The sequence below is a fragment of the Ascidia mentula genome, chromosome 6 (genome assembly GCF_947561715.1).
Source record: "Ascidia mentula chromosome 6, kaAscMent1.1, whole genome shotgun sequence".
Taxonomy (NCBI): Eukaryota; Metazoa; Chordata; class Ascidiacea; order Phlebobranchia; family Ascidiidae; genus Ascidia; species Ascidia mentula.
The window spans coordinates 9814370-9834270 of NC_138571.1; the positions used below are offsets into that span (position 1 = coordinate 9814370).

General features: G+C 40.0%; 1 protein-coding gene across 1 annotated transcript; it reads left to right on the forward strand.

The window, feature by feature from the left end:
* Nucleotides 1–9711: 9711 nt before the first annotated feature.
* LOC145907151 (trans-L-3-hydroxyproline dehydratase-like) lies at nucleotides 9712–11906 on the forward strand. Its single transcript, XM_082994583.1, has 7 exons — nucleotides 9712–9848; nucleotides 9941–10090; nucleotides 10195–10352; nucleotides 10421–10593; nucleotides 10663–10749; nucleotides 11040–11155; nucleotides 11762–11906. Exons 1-7 carry the CDS (start codon nucleotides 9712–9714, stop codon nucleotides 11904–11906), a joined length of 966 nt encoding a protein of 321 aa, XP_082850709.1.
* The last annotated feature ends 7995 nt before the right edge of the window (nucleotides 11907–19901 follow it).

The window sequence follows — 19901 nt, forward strand, 5'->3', positions numbered from 1 at the left end:
TTACCTTAACAAATTCACATTTTTACACCTTTTCACACTCAGCAGCAAGTGCCAAACGCCAATCCAAATGCTCTGAATAACAAAGTGTTTCAGGCATTTCACGCAACACTCCACGCCTTCTGCCACGCAAAGATCTAACAATTAAGGCAACGATTGTTGCATCACAGAAAGCGCTCTGTTGTAAATAAGCGCGAGCTGTACTCTAACGGAGAATTACACTCAAAGGTACAGTTTGTAGAGCACTACCAACCTAATAGGATTTTTCACTTTAAAATAGAAGGAAAATCCTATCGGTTTATTAAATATACAATGTCCCACGTTGATCGAATATCAACCAATTATCCTCGCAACTGCTTCCTATAAATATGTCGATTAAGTAAGATAACTTTTTAGAAGCTTCAAACATTCTATAGAATGTTCTTATAGGAACCCCTAATTACCCGCTTAGAGATCTCGACTCCATTCTCGCGTCACTGGCACAGAGCAAACCGCAGAATGAACGCTTAGACTCGTATTTTGGAGGCAAAGAACTTCTCCAAAACGTCGGATGTGGCAAACTTGCGCATCTCAAGCAGCATCCATTCAGTACTTAAACAAACGTTATTAATGACACTCTCCTCTATAACAGACCCATTTTGGAGCAGTATCTTGGATATTTAAGTCATTTTATCCTTAATTTGGGGTGTCATATTAACGGGTTTTGCACTTAAGCATGTCTGGCTACGCCTATACCCACGTGTAAGACCAACTATTGCTCATTATCCAGCACGGGCTCGGACAAACTTAAATATCCATAAAACTAGCAGATCAAATATCTTTTTAAAGGGTGAAGTTTCACGCACTGTTATCAGCCCCATGACATAGTAATGACCCTTTGTGTATTCGCATGTCATTGCACGTTTGAAGTATTTGTAACATACGTCACAGAAATCAGTGTTTATATTTCGTAATATTTCGTGTGTACAAGTTTTGCAAAATCCCATACTGCGAACCATATGATAAACTCATCGAATGTTCTCGAGTTAAGTGATTCATTCAACATCCTGTTTACCACATATAATGTTCTCCTATGCTTATGTCACATCACACCTATGTTCTTGTATTATATTACTGCAAGCGCCTCATCATATCACGTGACATTATTGACCAATCAGCGCTCAGTATGGAGAGCTGTAAAAAGCCCCGTGTGCCTGTAAATTCATTCCATTCGATTCTACTTGTTCTATCGTATTACTGTTACACTGCTATTATTACTGAGACTCTACAAGCTATTCGCCGGCTTGGGATTTATTCCCATAGCCTGATAATAAACTGTTTATTCAGATACAACGGTTTGCTGGTGAGGTTCAAACCTTACACGCACAACACATCGCACTATGCTTTTGTTTTTTATCTGTTTCTTGCACTCACGTTTTATCAAACTTCCCTTTGTGTTTATTTTCTATGTTTACCACATCCCGTAACGCTCCATTGGTTCACCTGCAAGTTGTTGATTGGTTGATTGGCCGGTGCAAGGAGTGCAGTGTGCATGACCAGTAGTCTTGAGATGGGCGTCGTGTTATACGGTTGTTTTTAGTGTCGCCAAACAAGCAAGTACTATTGAAGGGTTTATTGGCGTTTACTGGTATTGTATGTACGTACGTTTTATCGCATTAGTTCGTTTATTAAAGTGCATGAGACACGTAAAAATGTTAACAATGAAACTAAGAGATGTTTATAACTTAAAAATACATAAACTTTTAAAAACACGACAGAGACAAACCCTTAATTTAGCATTGTCATTTTGTCCACTCACAGCAAAAAATAGAAGTAGGTTAATTAAATTTTGAGGCTGGCAAAGACCGCCGAGAAAAACCGACCAAATTATCTGATGATGCAACACGACACTGTTATTCTGTCATAGTACCACTTTTTGTCCGACAGTAGCGTTGCCTTCTAGTTCGCGTCGTGAATGATTTATTTAATTCTCCACAACCAACTACTAATATATTTTTCGCTATATAGTTGTAACTACAAATGTTGGAATCATCAAACTAAAGTCAACACAAAGGTGAGGTTAAAGTTGTGACATCACACCCAAAATGACGTCATGTAATGTCACTGAGCAAAGAAACGCACTATCCCTGTCTTTTCGAAGTACAGAGTAGTGTCGTTGTTTCTGCAATAACCTTTGTTCTTCCGATAATCCGGTACGAATAAGCGTTTGGTTTGTGACGTCACATTGACATATTTTTGTGTGATGTAAAACCTTGTCCCGACCTTTGAGGTAACGTAATCTGTGGATTCTGCTATGTTTGAAAATATTCGATATCTGCAATATAAGGCGCCAAATAAAGTTTACGACTTTTGGTCGCCGCTACGTTTTGTGCAGTACATTTTTTAGTTGGCGTAGAACCGGATATATGTGTACCTTTAGTTTTACGGAAAGTTGCCATGACCGTGTGGTATGCACTTTAAAGTCAGGCGCCGATTTAGTGAAACCAGTGTGAGGTATTTTGGCTTTAGTAGTGAGCCGTTATTGCAGGGTCCTGGCCTTTTCTGAATTAGGCAGGCAGCGTTGGGTTTGCCGAAAAAATTCCGTGACCTATTGAACACACCCCAGAGGCTGACATAGAAATCACACGCCAACACTAGAGCCGATAAAGAGCTTTGTCGTAAGTAAGCAAAAAAATAGCACGGGCGCCGACAAAACCATAAGGGTTATCGAGTCAGGCGTCTTTCGTGTAAAATTCTTACAACTTGTTTACGCCTGTCATAATATCGACTAACTGGAAAAACTAAGGTGTTGTTTTTCCAGTAATTAATATTTTGACTCGCGTAACGTACATTACATCAAACGTTTAAAAATAAATTTCTTCGTGAAGGCGACCGTTTCTGCATGTTGTCACGATGACATCAGGCAAGCGGTGACGTGATCAACGAACCATCTTGTGAGTGTCGATCACTCGTTAGTGGATTTCCACCCAATAACATGTTTTGTCTGTCAACTCGTTTCCTTTTGGAAAATTTCAGGCCATATACTCGTTTAACGATGTATAACAGGGCTGGTCGACTTGTCAGCGAATACTGGATCGACAAGAAACCTATCCATCATTACATTTTTGATTTGGGTCGAGTTTTGGAAAGTATTTTTTTTTCAATTTTGTTACGACACTGAAATGTTACGTTGTATATCATTTTGGACATGTTAGAGCCATGTGTTAGAAAACAAATAAAAACAAAACTGAAATGGTGAGCACAATGTCCCCTACCACTGCATCTACACAAGTGCAAACTTCACAGTCCTTCTAATACCGGAGGCAGAAAGATAAGATAGTGCGAATTACGTGAGCACGCAAAATATTAACGACCCGCAGCACGAACGCACGACGTCATTACACAACATCAAAAACAATGATAAAGGATGTACTCCATCAATAAAACACACCAAACAAAACAGGAAGCGAATTCAGGGGTGAATTATTTTTTGGATGTTTGGACGGTTCAGCCACATGGCTTTGCACACATCCAGCCTTTTAGCGTTTGGCTGTTCCACAAATACTACCGAAAAACAACATAAAAATGCTTAGGCGCGTTCCTACCGGTGGGTGCGCGTTTACAAAATGGTAGCGCAGAGCCGTCTTATCGTTGTTTCACAACTTGCCTTTGGGTAAATTTCAATCTGCCCGGTGATGTGTCTATCTTGTTGGAAATTTATATCTCTATCGCGAACATAGCTCTTCACTATGTTGTGCTATCAGTGGAAAAGTCACTGAATACTGCACACAACTTTAAGAAGTATAATGACGATATCATTTGGGTTTCCACGGGGGTGGAATTGACCAGAAACTCACGCGTCAATCTTTTAAAAGCATTCTTAACTATGGGCCTTTAAACTGTTTTTCGAAAAATGCGTACCAAGGATGATAAAACTACTTCGGAGTTTTCGGATGTGTGGCAAGTGGCGTGCAGCGAATCAAAATTTGAGTTTGTAACCATAGACTTCATCAAAGATACAACAAAAGAACGCTGTTTACTCCGCCCAACGTCATACCACCCTAGACATGTTTACAAGTCGATTGTCCTCAGTGAAGCATGCCGCATGCGCCTCCTCAACAAAAGACAGGACCACTACTTTTAAAGACTTAAATCACTTGAGGACAAATGCCGGAAATCGGGCTTCTCCAAGAAAACCATTGATACGAGTATCGCAGAGGCACGAACGTGGTCAACACACTTCCAAAACTCGACCCCCCTCCTTGGTTAAATTTTAGCAAATTACCGGAAGCTGGCGCTACAGACGGTCTGCAACGACCCTCCTGGTATACCCTTGTAGCTGCGCATTGTGCGGACACAATGGTAACCATATATGTATCCATGGTTAACGAAACGTCAACATATCCAACAAAAGCAGGCAAACAATAAAAGATGCAAAAATCTAACGTGTGCAATTTTCGGCATTTATGTTGCGACCTGCACAGCTTGTCATGAACAATACGTTGGCCAAACAAAACATACACTTTCAACAACATGGGCATAACACCAACATATTGTATTTAGTCAAAGGCAAGTTGGGAGGCAACGGCAAGACGACTCTGCGCCACCATTTTGCAAACGCGCAACCACCGGTAGGAACGCGCCTAAGCATTTCAAGTTGTTTTTCGGTGGTATTTGTGGTACAGCCAATGGCCAAAAGGCTGGATGTATGCGAAGCCATGTGGTTAAACCGCACCCAAGCCTTAATAAACATCCAAATAATTCTCCCCCGAATTCGTTAGTATATTGCTGGCAGTTTTGTTTGGTGTTGTGTTTCATGGATGGAGTACATCTTTTACCACTGTTTTTAATGTTGTTTAATGACGTCGTGCATTCGTGCTGCGGGTCGTTATTATTTTTTCGTAAACAAAGTACTATACTGTATTGTTGTATTTAATCACCCTAAAGCCTGTTTTTTATCAACAGCAGGTGACTTGTGTTTGTTTGATTTCTGCTAATCTCGTAATAGTGTTTTATTTGTCTTCTGTATCAATTTTCAGTTACCACATTTCCTACATTTCTCACGAATACAAAAAACTTGACGAGAATATGGTGGTTTACAGGAAAAAGAGATTTGTGCGTTTTAGACAGACCGCCATACAGTGTTTATTTATTTTAACTTGTGTGGCAGACAGGCGCCCTTACTATAGTGTTACACCGCTGCTGCAACAAAAAGCTCACACATTACGGCTTGTAGTTGCTTCTATATGTTGCCTGATGGTTGGCAACCCCTGGGCCTGATTTGCCTGCTACATCTTTCGTAATATACTGGAATTAATTGTTTTCACAGTGTTTTTTTCTCTGTTACAAAACAATGTAAGTTACATACAAGTCACTAGTAGTATTACCAAAAAAATGATAAAATATTTACAAATTCGGGGAAAGTTATTTTACAGTATAGTAACTAAACCAAATCACAAGAACAGACAACATTGGATTGGAATAAAAGTTTGCAACATTTGTTAAGTATGGCGTTTGCTAAATCATTCAACAATCTCAATTACTCGATCACTATCCTGCTCAGCACGGGGGTTGTATCTAACGCTTAATTCAGACGAACGACTCCTTGATGTACGTGATGACAATATTTAGGAAACGAGCCATTCTTTTATCTTCGACAATAGCTCCTCTAATGATTTGGAGTAGAGCAAGGGGATTGTTGGCGCTGTTGATTGGAAGCAACATACAAGCACTCAGCACATAAGAATCTCCCGGCATCTTCATTCCTCCAAAACTCAAAAATCCCATGAAACAAATTGGAAACCAGCAACAAAAGTCGGTCAAAATCAACCTGGTGATTCTCTTCTGCATCTGGGAGCTGACGTCAGTTCTTCTGGTGCCTGTCATGCGGTTGCTTCGCTTGTAAACAAGAAAATTAGCAACCACCATGTAGATAAACATGAGGAAGTTAAGTGTAATGAGGAATGTTGAATATTCCCAAGCAAACTCATTGGTTGTTGCAAACAAATGTGGCATACAGACGCTCGTTCCACCATAATATCCAAACTCTCTTTTGATAGAATTACGTGGAAAAGTGTTTTCAATTGTAAGCTTAACATCGTACCAAGACTCTGGCTCTGATGCCGGAATTCTTTCTGCAAGTAACACCATGTTTTCTCTTGACACGAAATCTGTTTCATAAAAGTTGTTTGGAAACCAAACATCAGTAACAAAGTACTCAGAAATTGGGTGAAGCAAAGGAACGGTTGCCAACAAAATAGCTAATATCCAACAAGACAATTCAGCAATTAAAGTTTTAGTGACACCGACATATCGCACGTGGAAAGGTCTTTAGGCCGATAGCAGGCGAAATGTTGTCATAGCTGTCGTTGTGAGTACTGATGCTTCTGATGATACCAGTTCAAGTGCCCCAAGTCCTGAACACAAGCTACTTGATCTCCATTCCTTATCAAATAAACAATAAGATCCAGAATATATGTTAGCTTGTATTATGATTGCCAGTAGATAAACTCCCATGAGAAGGTCAGAAACGCATAGATTAAGAACAAAAACGCTTGTATTAATATACAAATTGTTATATTTATTGACTTTAATCAAATCAAGTGTGGTTGTAACAAATACAAATGAATTCCCTCCCATTGTTAAGATGCCTGTCACCCAGAAGATACCTCGATAAACTGGGTTGGCGATCATTTCGTTGACATCTGCAAAAGCGTTTTCTATAACACAACCTTATACGGATAACGCAGAAGAAATACCTTCTTTTTGCAGAGCAAAGCAGGATACCCCGTGAAACCACGGGAGTTGATTAGCCCAGGTTCGTGAGTAAAAACCTCACCGAGAGCTTGATCTCGCACTCGCACCGACTTGTTGGGAAAAATGGTTGATCCAGCTTGGCTGAAATGCCTTACCTGCGAAGCCTGAGAACCTTATAATACGGATTTGTTCTGTTTTGCAACATAAAATGCCATGGAAATCGGGGGCTAACTTTTTAGGAATACAAGTTCATGTAAATATAAATCTGTTAAAATGCATGCCTACAGGGCTTGTAAGCGCACTGACCGTTCGTGGAACGTAGTACAAAATTTAACACTGCAACAATGCTCGCAGCGAAAGTCACTGGTTGAAATAAGCGTGAAATGCACATCCAACAAAGAACTTCTACAGAACTGTTACCACAACAAGCCAAATGGTCATCGATCAAACCACGTTGCGTACTAGTACAACTTCCTCCCATTATGTCACGAACATGTGAGACATTATTAGCAGCCAAAGGACCAAACTCGCGTTATACCAACGACGACCACACATCAACAATGAAAGCAGATCCAAGAGTCCGACATAATGTCACATTACTGCGTAATAACGTAAATGAAATATGACCTAATAACCGAAAATAAATTAGAAGCACTTCCACCCAAAATTCATCAAAACGTTATTTGGAAATCAGTCACGTTGGCAACTAAAACCTCTCCACAGCCAATACTAAGAGCATCGTGTAGTGAGAGGAAATGACACGCTCACATGTAGGGGATTGATAAATTACCAACAAAGATTGATCAACAGAAGCAACAAAGCTGATAATGTAGTTTTATTAAAGTGAGCTGCAAATCAGTACGTTAATATTAAACTGCATTCTGTGTATCTGTTAATCAGTTGCAGTAAAATGACTTTGCAAAGAAGAGACTCGAGGTCGCCTGACAAGTTGTGCGCTTGCGCACCAGTGTACCTTGGCCACAATATACCCCGTGAAGCCACTGAGCTCCTGTAGCTCAGTTGGTAGAGCGTTGGGCCTGGTTAGCCCAGGGTCGTGAGTTCAAACATCACCGGGAGCTTGATTTTTCAGACCTCGCTCCGACTTGTCGGGAAAAGTGCCTGATCCAGCTTGGCTGCAATGCCTTGGCTGCGAAGCCTGTGAACCTTATGATCAGAATATTAGAGCTGTGATCGCCAAATATAAAGTGCCTGCGCAGTGGGGCGATCCCGCCTTGCTATGCGTAAGCATGGCATTACTTCTATACGCTAGTAGTACAAGGCAGTATTCCAAATTGAACAACATTTGATCAGCTAAAGAGAAAGGATATGATCAATTTTAAAACAGTTATAAAATTGCAGTCCGAATTACCATTCACTGATACTAATGCAAAAATATGCTCTGACAGAAAATAACGAACAGCTGGTGCCATGGTGTTCGCATATGAATTCCGTGGGAACGTTACAGCATCCGACAAAACATTACAGCATCCGACATACAACTGTAACCTCGCCTGGTATAGATCAGGGCAGGGTGGTGCGAACAGCAGAATATTCCGAATTCCCCATTGTTTGATATATGATATCGAAATTTTTTACGTACATTAAAGTGTTTTAGGGTGGCAAAACGTTGGCAGGAAGCTTATTGTTTAATTCAGGGGGCTACATGTGGTGGGTTGCGACCCAATTTTGGCCAGAATGTTCATTTTGTGACGCGAAAAGAGTGGATATAACGTCGCACTTTGGTTAAATTTTCTTGCGCCTAAAAGAACATTCAATGCGCACATGTTGTCAATATTCAAGTGAGTCCCTTCGTTATCATATAATCATTTGCGCGGTATGTTGTTTTGCACATGATCAATTATTACGTTGCAGTTACGTAAGTGTTGAATTCGCCGCAAGCAGAAGTGACCTCAGGAAAACTGCAAGTGTTACCCTCTTATTTGCGTCGTGAGACATATTACGAATATCATTTGTGGATCGCGCTAAATGTATTCGCGGAGCCCTCGATTATGAACCTATCCTATGTCACAGTTAATTCGTTAAGCCTAAGTTAGTTTGTTGAGAGTGTACATGTTTTGTAAACAATCGCCACAAGAGGGGGTGAATCCGGTGTGGCTCACTTCGACCCATGTGAATTTTGGGGCTTCATAGATTTAATGTTATTGTTTGCTTTGTGACTAAGCTTTTATTGCATTAAATCAGCTGTTTTCAACCGTGGGTCCGTAGAGCAGTGTTTCCCAACCGGTGGCACGCGAGCACATTTCTATAATGTGCGGATATAGTTTGAATTAAAAAATCGTAAGTGGTCCGCCATGACAAAAGGTTGAAAACCACCAAGTTACAAAAAGACCCCTACCATCCAATGTAATCTCCAAAAAGGGGGTTCGTCTCGCCCAGGCACAATTTTTTCTCGCTTTCCCACAATTTTTACCGCTCTTCTGTTTACAAACAATCGCCTGTTTGTTCTATAGCGTTTACCCAGCCGAAAGAACATTTAATTTCCGAAGAATTGTCTCAGCACTATATGAGACAGGACAATCTACCATATACCTATATGTACACTTTCTATTGGCTGCTTAGAAAATAATCCGAATGAAATGAAGCTTTATTCTTTATCATTAGGTTTAGTCTAACAGGCTTCGCAGCCCCGGCCTAATTTTTTATATATATTTTTTTTAATTTAACAAGGACAGGCACTTAATCGTTCAGAAAATCATTATGAGACAATAGTATACAACTAACGATTGGTACTTTGGTTTGAACTGCGGTATGAGCAAAATGGTATGCTTTTATTTCACATATGAAGTTCTATTGACCTGCAGGCGAATGTATGTCAGGACCAAATATTGACTTGTCGTGAGTTGCCAACGTTGCTGGTTTTGCAATCCGGCTTACGGCCTTCATAGAGAAGTGTTGACGATTGAACTGTCAGTGTAGTTATTCGAAGTAAAGAAACGGAAGCGCATCAAGCGTTTGAAAATGCGCCTCAAGACCATCGACTACCATTGCGGGGGTTCCCCTATGCGGATCATTACCGGAGGACTACCGAAAATCGAAGGAAGCTGCTTTGAGGAGAGAAAGCAATACGTGCACGAAAACCTGGATTTCATTCGCAAGTAAGTTGATTGTGCGACTGAAATCTGCATCTTTACAGTGCATTGTAGTAGAAGACATTTGCCAACGTAAAAAAGCTTACCTCATATCACAGGCAGCTATGTTGGGAACCCCGTGGTTACCGATCCATGACCGTTGTCTTGCCAGTGGCTCACGACCAATCAGTGGCCGACGTCGGTGTGATCTTTTGCGCAGCTACCATGTACTTGCCGATGTGCGGAGAGGCGACTATTTGCTTTACAAGGTGGTTTAACTACAATTTAAGTTGTTTAACTACAATTTAACTTAATACAGCCAACCCTATATTAAGCACATATATGTTTAATCTTACCAATATACACTGCTAAGGTACTTGCTGGAACACGGTTTGATTAAAGGCACTGAACCGGAAACAAGGTTGGTCGTCCAATGTCCTCCCGGTCTGGTCACGTGTTACGCAGAATGGACCAATGGGAAAGTTGGAAACATTCGCTTGAACATGGTGCCTTCGTTCGTGCACGCAAAAGGTGCATTTTTCAGTCAAATTTCGGGCTCCAAAAAAATCTATGCAACTCTTGCTGCTTTTGTTTTGCAGACCGAAGTTTAAAACTATCGACAGGTTTGGAAATAAGTGCCAACCTCGTGTACGGCGGTGCCTACTACGTGGTGGTTTACCAGGACGAACTCAAAATCGACATTGATAAAAATGAGATCAGCGCTATGACGTCATTAGGTGATGACGTCACGGAACGAGCAATCGAAGCTTGGGTTAGAACACTGACAACTGAAACGGTGTTTAAGGACAAATTTTAGTAAAATTGTTTGTTTTGTTGACAGAAAGAAGTTCCAGTCAGCGGTACCATTATTGCGGATAGAAATCATATATCGTTTTCGTTTCATTTCATCGTGGTTGGCGAGTCGATGGTGAGTTTAGGAACAAAACTTTGTTTGCCCTCAAACGAACACTGATTTAATGTTTTCAGTGAGCTGCCTTTACTTTAAACAAACGTGCTACCATCTAATTATTGAACACTGTTTGGCAATAGGATTCTTTTGGATCTAAGCCAAAAGCGCGGTTTCAAATAGTTACTAGAAAAACATATACTGCATAGGGTCAAAGAGGATGCAAGCGAAATACTCGTGCAATTTTATTTCCAAGGCAAGGTTTAAAAAGAAGACAAATTCCAGGATTTACAAATCCATGTCGGTTACAGGTAAACCGTGGTTTCTGCGGCTCCGGATCTACTTGTCGAGCAGCTTTTGACTATTTTAGCGGAAAACTAAAACTCGGCGAGACACGTGATTATGGAAGTATTGTGACAAAACAATGGTGAGAGAAATAACCACAATTGTTTAAAAGGCGTCTGTCTTCCAATGATTATGTTGAATATTCTCAGGCCCTACAATAAATGGGTCCATATACCAGTTTAGATGGGCCCTGAATAGCAAAATACGGGCCCAAAAACTGTTGACTAGGGAATATAGCTGACTTTCACAAAAAATGTTATGATTTTATTTCCAAAAGAAGTTCTCGAACAGGTACTTCTCTCCCTCATGGGCCCTTGTGTATACGGATAATGGCATAGGAATTTATGTGGAAACGTTTAATATGCATATCAATGTTTACAGCATTTAGGACAGCCTTTTAATTAGATTGTTGAAGCTACAAACAATTCGATGAACAGTGTTTTCCAATTATCGTCTGTTAAAGACGGGGATTTTCTTGATTGCTCGAAATTACCTGTTCGAAAATTTTTTTTCCATACAGTGTACAAGCGAGTGTACAACGTCATTAGTGTTGTTTAATTTTTGCTGTAGCAAGCAAAAAAAAGCACTTCGAAAAATCGTATCATGTATCATAAAAAAAATACTTTCCGTACAGGAATGTGAAACATTTCATATTATCAACAACTAAATGTGCATTTTTCGTATGCAGTGCAACTGTATCAGCAGTTAAAGCAACTAAGGTTGGCAAAAAAGATGCGGTGATCATTGAAATCAAAAACAAAGCTTATAGAACCGGATGTCACGAGTTTGAATTTGAAGAAGAAGACCCCCTTCGAAAGGGTTTTCTTGTATAAAACACCATGAACAATCGCAATGCCGCCTAAATTTGCTTTTTTTCAAGCTATGTTAAAATATTCGTATTATTGATCAGTATTTTAATTAAACCGTAGACTTCCTCATGCTAAGTTATCGTAAACCGCAATGAAATAATTGTTTTCGCATTTTGTCGATAGCCTGTTTAAAGCATGTTGATTTTTTTGCTAACTCTGCTGATTGGCTTGTTTGATTTTTTCGGTTCTCGGTCGAATTGCATATTGTTGAAAAAAAAACATTTACTACCTGGCCAAACTATTTTACCTTAAAGACATGCATTTTATCTTTTCAGCCTGAAGCTGGAATATTATCGTTGCGTAGAAAAAAAACAAGTTCAACACCACAAAAGTTAACTTACCTTAACAAATTCACATTTTTACACCTTTTCACACTCAGCAGCAAGTGCCAAACGCCAATCCAAATGCTCTGAATAACAAAGTGTTTCAGGCATTTCACGCAACACTCCACGCCTTCTGCCACGCAAAGATCTAACAATTAAGGCAACGATTGTTGCATCACAGAAAGCGCTCTGTTGTAAATAAGCGCGAGCTGTACTCTAACGGAGAATTACACTTAAAGGTATAGTTTGTAGAGCACTACCAACCTAATAGGATTTTTCACTTTAAAATACAAGGAAAATCCTATCGGTTTATTAAATATACAATGTCCCACGTTGATCGAATATCAACCAATTATCCTCGCAACTGCTTCCTATAAATATGTCGATTAAGTAAGATAACTTTTTAGAAGCTTCAAACATTCTATAGAATGTTCTTATAGGAACCCCTAATTACCCGCTTAGAGATCTCGACTCCATTCTCGCGTCACTGGCACAGAGCAAACCGCAGAATGAACGCTTAAGGCCCGTTTGCACTACAGACGATTCCGTGTTTGTTTTATTGTGCGCGCGTGCTGAGTTGTGCTGGGATGGGATGTGCCGGTCTGTGCTGGGATGTGCTCGCTTTTGCTCGATGAGCATAAATTCGGGCACAGTTGGGCACATTTCGGCACACATTGATGCGAAAGTGCAGCGCGACTGAACTTCAATTTATAGAAACAACTTCAATTTGTACTTATAATATCGCTGGCGATGCAGAGAAATGCAAAATAGTAAAATAGAAACAACTTCAATTTGTACTTATAATATCGCTGGCGATGCAGAGAAATGCAAGGCAAGAGTGACATCCTTAAAAAATTATCAACGTAACTTGTCACTTGCACTTGTCGTATTCCAGTAGTGTAAACACCGTGTGTGCCAGACTGTGCTGTGCCGTGCCAAACTGTGTTCGTGTGTAAACGGGCCTTTAGACTCGTATTTTGGAGGCAAAGAACTTCTCCAAAACGTCGGATGTGGCAAACTTGCGCATCTCAAGCAGCATCCATTCAGTACTTAAACAAACGTTATTAATGACACTCTCCTCTATAACAGACCCATTTTGGAGCAGTATCTTGGATATTTAAGTCATTTTATCCTTAATTTGGGGTGTCATATTAACGGGTTTTGCAATTAAGCATGTCTGGCTACGCCTATACCCACGTGTAAGACCAACTATTGCTCATTATCTAGCACGGGCTCGGACAAACTTAAATATCCATAAAACTAGTAGATCAAATATCTTTTTAAAGGGTGAAGTTTCACGCATTGTTATCAGCCCCATGACATAGTAATGACCCTTTGTGTATTCGCATGTCATTGCACGTTTGTTGTGACTATTCCTTTTGCGTTTTATTCGTTCAATCGCATTAACCATCTTTTTAATCGCCCACAGCTGATGTTATATTCATCACCTGCAAATCTGGGGGGAAGTATTTGTAACATACGTCACAGAAATCAGTGTTTATATTTCGTAATATTTCGTGTGCACAAGTTTTGCAAAATCCCATACTGCGAACCATATGATAAACTCATCGAATGTTCTCGAGTTAAGTGATTCATTCAACATCCTGTTTACCACATATAATGTTCTCCTATGCTTATGTCACATCACACCTATGTTCTTGTATTATATTACTGCAAGCGCCTCATCATATCACGTGACATTATTGACCAATCAGCGCTCAGTATGGAGAGCTGTAAAAAGCCCCGTGTGCCTGTAAATTCATTCCATTCGATTCTACTTGTTCTATCGTATTACTGTTACACTGCTATTATTGCTGAGACTCTACATGCTATTCGCCGGCTTGGGATTTATTCCCATAGCCTGATAATAAACTGTTTATTCAGATACAACGGTTTGCTGGTGAGGTTCAAACCTTACACGCACAACACATCGCACTATGCTTTTGTTTTTTATCTGTTTCTTGCACTCACGTTTTATCAAACTTCCCTTTGTGTTTATTTTCTATGTTTACCACATCCCGTAACGCTCCATTGGTTCACCTGCAAGTTGTTGATTGGTTGATTGGCCGGTGCAAGGAGTGCTGTATGCATGACCGGTAGTCTTGAGATGGGCGTCGTGCTGTACAGTTGTTTTTATTGTCGCCAAACAAGTAATTACTATTGAAGGGTTTATTGGCGTTTACTGGTATTGTGTGTACGTTTTATCATCGTTTTTAACATTAGTTCTTTTATTAAAGTGCATGTGACACGTAAAAATGTTAATAATTAAACTTAGAGATGTTCATAACTTTAAAACATTTTTGGCGAAAGACATAGCTTGATACGGCGACTGGTTTCTGAGATAGAGCTGATCAAAGTCGCATTTTTCGTGCGAGAGCGAGAGCGAGATTATTGTTGCGTAACGTCATAGAAGGCGCTATGGTCGTGCGAGTGCTGACAGCAAGCCTTATGCGTAGGAATGGAAAACATTGTAAAACTGGTTTAGTATAGTATTGCATTAAGCAGGGGACAACAAGTAAACGAATTTGATGTTAATTTTAGCTGCAGACAAATGGCTGCTGTTTCGACCTATTATGACTTGTTTAGTTGTGTAATAATAAAAAAGTTACTGGGACAGAGTGTTCTTGTTGTTACAGCATTTATGATCACTAACGTGATACATAAACTTTTAAAAACACGACAGAGACAAACCGTCAGTTTAGCATTGTCGTTTTGACCACTCACAGCAAAAAATAGAAGTAGGTTAATTAAATTTTGAGGCTGGCAAACACCGCCGAGAAAAACCGACCAAATTATCTGATGATGCAACACGACACTGTTATTCTGTCATAGTACCACTTTTTGTCCGACAGTAGCGTTGCCTTCTAGTTCGCGTCGTGAATGATTTATTTAATTCTCCACAACCAACTACTAATGTATTTTTCGCTATATAGTTGTAACTAGAAATGTTGGAATCATCAAACTAAAGTCAACACAAAGGTGAGGTTAAAGTTGTGACATCACACCCAAAATGACGTCATGTAATGTCACTGAGCAAAGAAACGCACTATCCCTGTCTTATCGAAGTTCAGAGTAGTGTCGTTGTTTCTGCAATAACCTTTGTTCTTCCGATAATCCGGTTCGAATAAGCGTTTGGTTTGTGACGTCACATTGACATATTTTTAGGTGATGTAAAACCTTGTCCCGACCTTTGAGGTAACGTAATCTGTGGATTCTGCTATGTTTGAAACTATTCGATATCTGCAATATAAGGCGCCTTCTCCTATGTGGACAATGCATTTTTGGACGCGAGCGCCCTGCGTGATGCCAATTTCGCCACAGCGAAAATGGTTTACGACTTTTGGTCGCCGCTACGTTTTGTGCAGTACATTTTTTAGTTGGCGTAGAACCGGATATATGTGAGTTGTAAATGTACCTTTAGTTTTACGGAAAGTTGCCATGACCGTGTGGTATGCACTTTAAAGTCAGGCGCCGATTTAGTGAAACCAGGTATTTTGGCTTTAGTAGTGAGCCGTTATTGCAGGGTCCTGGCCTTTTCTGAATTAGGCAGGCAGTGTTGGGTTTGCCGAAAAAATTCCGTGACCTATTGAACACACCCCAGAGGCTGACATAGAAATCACACGCCAACACTAGAGCCGATAAAGAGCTTTGTCGTAAGTAAGCAAAAAAATAGCACGGGCGCCGACAAAACCATAAGGGTTATCGAGTCAGGCGTCTTTCGTGTAAAATTCTTACAACTTGTTTACGCCTGTCATAATATCGACTAACTGGAAAAACTAAGGTGTTGTTTTTCCAGTAATTAATATTTTGACTCGCGTAACGTACATTACATCAAACGTTTAAAAATAAATTTCTTCGTGAAGGCGACCGTTTCTGCATGTTGTCACGATGACATCAGGCAAGCGGTGACGTGATCAACAAACCATCTTGTGAGTGTCGATCACTCGTTAGTGGATTTCCACCCAATAACATGTTTTGTCTGTCAACTCGTTTCCTTTTGGAAAATTTCAGGCCATATACTCGTTTAACGATGTATAACAGGGCTGGTCGACTTGTCAGCGAATACTGGATCGACAAGAAACCTTTCCATCATTACATTTTTGATTTGGGTCGAGTTTTGCAAAGTATTTTTTTTTCAATTTTGTTACGACACTGAAATGTTACGTTGTATAACATTATGTTAGAGCCATGTGTTAGAAAACAAATAAAAATAAAACTGAAATGGTGAGCACAATGTCCCCTACCACTGCATCTACACACGTGCAAACTTCACAGTCCTTCTAATACCGGAGGCAGAACGATAAGATAGTGCGAATTACGTGAGCACGCAAAATATTAACGACCCGCAGCACGAACGCACGACGTCATTACACAACATCAAAAACAATGATAAAGGATGTACTCCATCAATAAAACACACCAAACAAAACAGGAAGCAACTACTAACGAATTCAGGGGTGAATTATTTTTTGGATGTTTGGACGGTTCAGCCACATGGCTTTGCACACATCCAGCCTTCTAGCGTTTGGCTGTTCCACAAATACTACCGAAAAACAACATAAAAATGCTTAGGCGCGTTCCTACCGGTGGGTGCGCGTTTACAAAATGGTAGCGCAGAGCCGTCTTATCGTTGTTTCACAACTTGCCTTTGGGTAAATTTCAATCTGCCCGGTGATGTGTCTGTCTTGTTGGAAATTTATATTTCTATCGCGAACATAGCTCTTCACTATGTTGTGCTATCAGTGGAAAAGTCACTGAATACTGCACACAACTTTAAGAAGTATAATGACGATATCATTTGGGTTTCCACGGGGGTGGAATTGACTAGAAACTCACGCGTCAATCTTTCAAAAGCATTCTTAACTATGGGCCTTCAAACTGTTTTTCGTAAAATGCGTACCAAGGATGATAAAACTACTTCGGAGTTTTTGGATGTGTAGCAAGTGCCGTGCAGCGAATCAAACTTTGAGTTTGTAACCATAGACTTCATCAAATGTACAACAAAAGAACGCTGTTTACTCCGCCGAACGTCATACCACCCCAGACATGTTTACAAGTCGATTGTCCTCAGTGAAGCATGCCGCATGCGCCTCCTCAACAAAAGACAGGACCACTACCTTCAAAGCCTTAAATGACTTGAGGACAAATGCCGGAAATCGGCCTTCTCCAAGAAAGCCATTGATACGACTATCGCAGAGGCACGAACGTGGTCAACACCCTTCCGCAACTCCACCGACAAGATTAAAGATAAAATGAGGTACATCATTTCCGCAGGTTCTCAATCTCACACAAAAAGAAAAGCAATCAAACAGCCAGGTCCAAGTGTTTACAAACGACCCCACTCCTTGGGTAAAATTTTAGCAAATTACCGGGAGCTGGCGCTGCAGACGGTCTGCAACGACCCTTCTGGTATACCCTTGTGGCTGCGCATTGTGCGGACACAATGGTAACCATATAGGTATCCATGGTTAACGAAACGTCAACATATCCAACAAAAGCAGGCAAACAATAAACGATGCAAAATCTAACGTGTGCGATTTTCGGTATTTATGTTGCGACCTGCACAACATGTCATGAACAATACGTTGGCCAAACAAAACATACACTTTCAATAACATGGGCACAACACCAACATATTGTATTTAGTCAAAGGCAAGTTGGGAGGCAAACGCGCACCCACCGGCAGGAACGCGCCCAAGCATTTCAAGTTGTTTTTCGGTGGTATTTGTGTAACAGCCAATGGCCAAAAGGCTGGATGTATGCGAAGTCATGTGGTTAAACCGCACCCAAGCCTTAATAAACATCCAAATAATTCTCCCCCGAATTCGTTAGTATATTGCTGGCAGTTTTGTTTGGTGTTGTGTTTCATGGATGGAGTACATCTTTTACCACTGTTTTTAATGTTGTTTAATGACGTCGTGCATTCGTGCTGCAGGTCGTTATTATTTTTTCGTAAACAAAGTACTATACTGTATTGTTGTATTTAATCACACTAAAGCTTGTTTTTTATCAACTGCAGGTGACTTGTGTTTGTTTGATTTCTGTTAATTTCGTAATAGTGTTTTATTTATCTTCTTTATAATTTTTAAGTTACCACATTTCCTACATTTCTCACGAATATAAAAAACTTGACGAGAAAATGGTGGCCTACAGGAAAAAGAGATTTGTGCGACTGCCATTGAGTGTTTATTTATTTTAACTTATGTGGCAGACAGACGGCCTTCCTATAGTGTAACCGCTGCTGCAACAGAAAGCCCACACATTACGGCTTGTAGTTGTTTCTATACGTTGCTTGATGGTTGGGAACTCCTAGGCCTCATTTGCCTGCTACATCTTTCGTAATATACTGGAATTAATTGTTTTCACAGTGTTTTTTTCTCCGTTACAAAACAATGTAAGTTACATACAAGTCACTAGTAGTATTACCAAAAAAATGAGAAAATATTTACAAATTCGGGGAAAGTTATTTTACTGTATAGTAACTAAACCAAATCACAAGAACACACAATATTCGATCGGAATAAAAGTTTGCCACGTTTGTTAAGTATGACGTTTGATAAATCATTCAACAATCTCAATTACTCTATCACCATCCTGCTCAGCACGGGGGTTGTATCTAACGCTTAATTCAGATGAACGACTCCTTGATGTACGTGAAGATGATATTTTGGAAAAGAGCCATTCTTTTATCTTCGACAATAGCTCCTCTAATGATTTGGAGTAGAGCAAGGGGTTAAGGGCGCTGTTGATTGGAAGCAACATACACGCACTCAGCACATAAGAATCTCCTGGCATCTTCATTCCTCCAAAACTCTAAAATCCCATGAAACAAATTGGAAACCAGCAACAAAAGTCGGTCAAAATCAACCTTGTGATTCTCTTCTGCATCTGGGAGCTGACGTCAGTTCTTCTGGAGCCTCTCGTGCGGTTGCTTCGCTTGTAGACAAGAAAATTAGCAACCACCATGTAGATAAACATGAGGAAGTTGAGTGTAATAAGAAATGCAGAATATTCCCAAGCAAACTCATTGGTTGTTGCAAACAAATGTGGCATACAGACGCTCGTTCCACCATAATATCCAAACTCTCTTTTGATAGAATTACGTGGAAAAGTGTTTTTAATTGTGCGCTTAACATCGTACCAAGACTCTGGCTCTGATGCCGGAATTCTTTCCGCAAGTAACATCATGTTTTCTCTTGACAAGAAATCTGTTTCATAAAAGTTATTTGGAAACCAAACATCAGTTACAAAGTACTCAGAAATTGGGTGAAGCAAAGGAACGGTTGCCAACAAAATAGCTAATATCCAACAAGACAATTCAGCAATTAAAGTTTTAGTGACACAGACATATCGCACGTGGAAAGGTCTATAGGCCGATATCAGGCGAAATGTTGTCATAGCTGTCATTGTGACTGCTGATGCTTCTGATGATACCAGTTCAAGTGCCCCAAGTCCTCAACACAAGCTACTTGATCTCCATTCCTTATCAAACAAACAATAAGATCCAGAATATCTGTTAGCTTGTATTATGATTGCCAGTAGATAAACTCCCATGAGAAGGTCAGAAACGCATAGATTAAGAACAAAAACGCTTGTATTAATATACAAATTGTTATTTTTATTGACTTTAATCAAA

Coding starts and splice junctions, on each gene's coding strand:
- LOC145907151 (XM_082994583.1), top strand. CDS start 9,712: ATGCGCCTCAAGACCATCGACTACCATTGCGGGGGTTCCCCTATGCGG. Junction 10,091..10,194: donor GCGACTATTTGCTTTACAAG/GTGGTTTAACTA, acceptor TACACTGCTAAG/GTACTTGCTGGAACACGGTT. Junction 10,750..11,039: donor TCGTGGTTGGCGAGTCGATG/GTGAGTTTAGGA, acceptor TGTCGGTTACAG/GTAAACCGTGGTTTCTGCGG.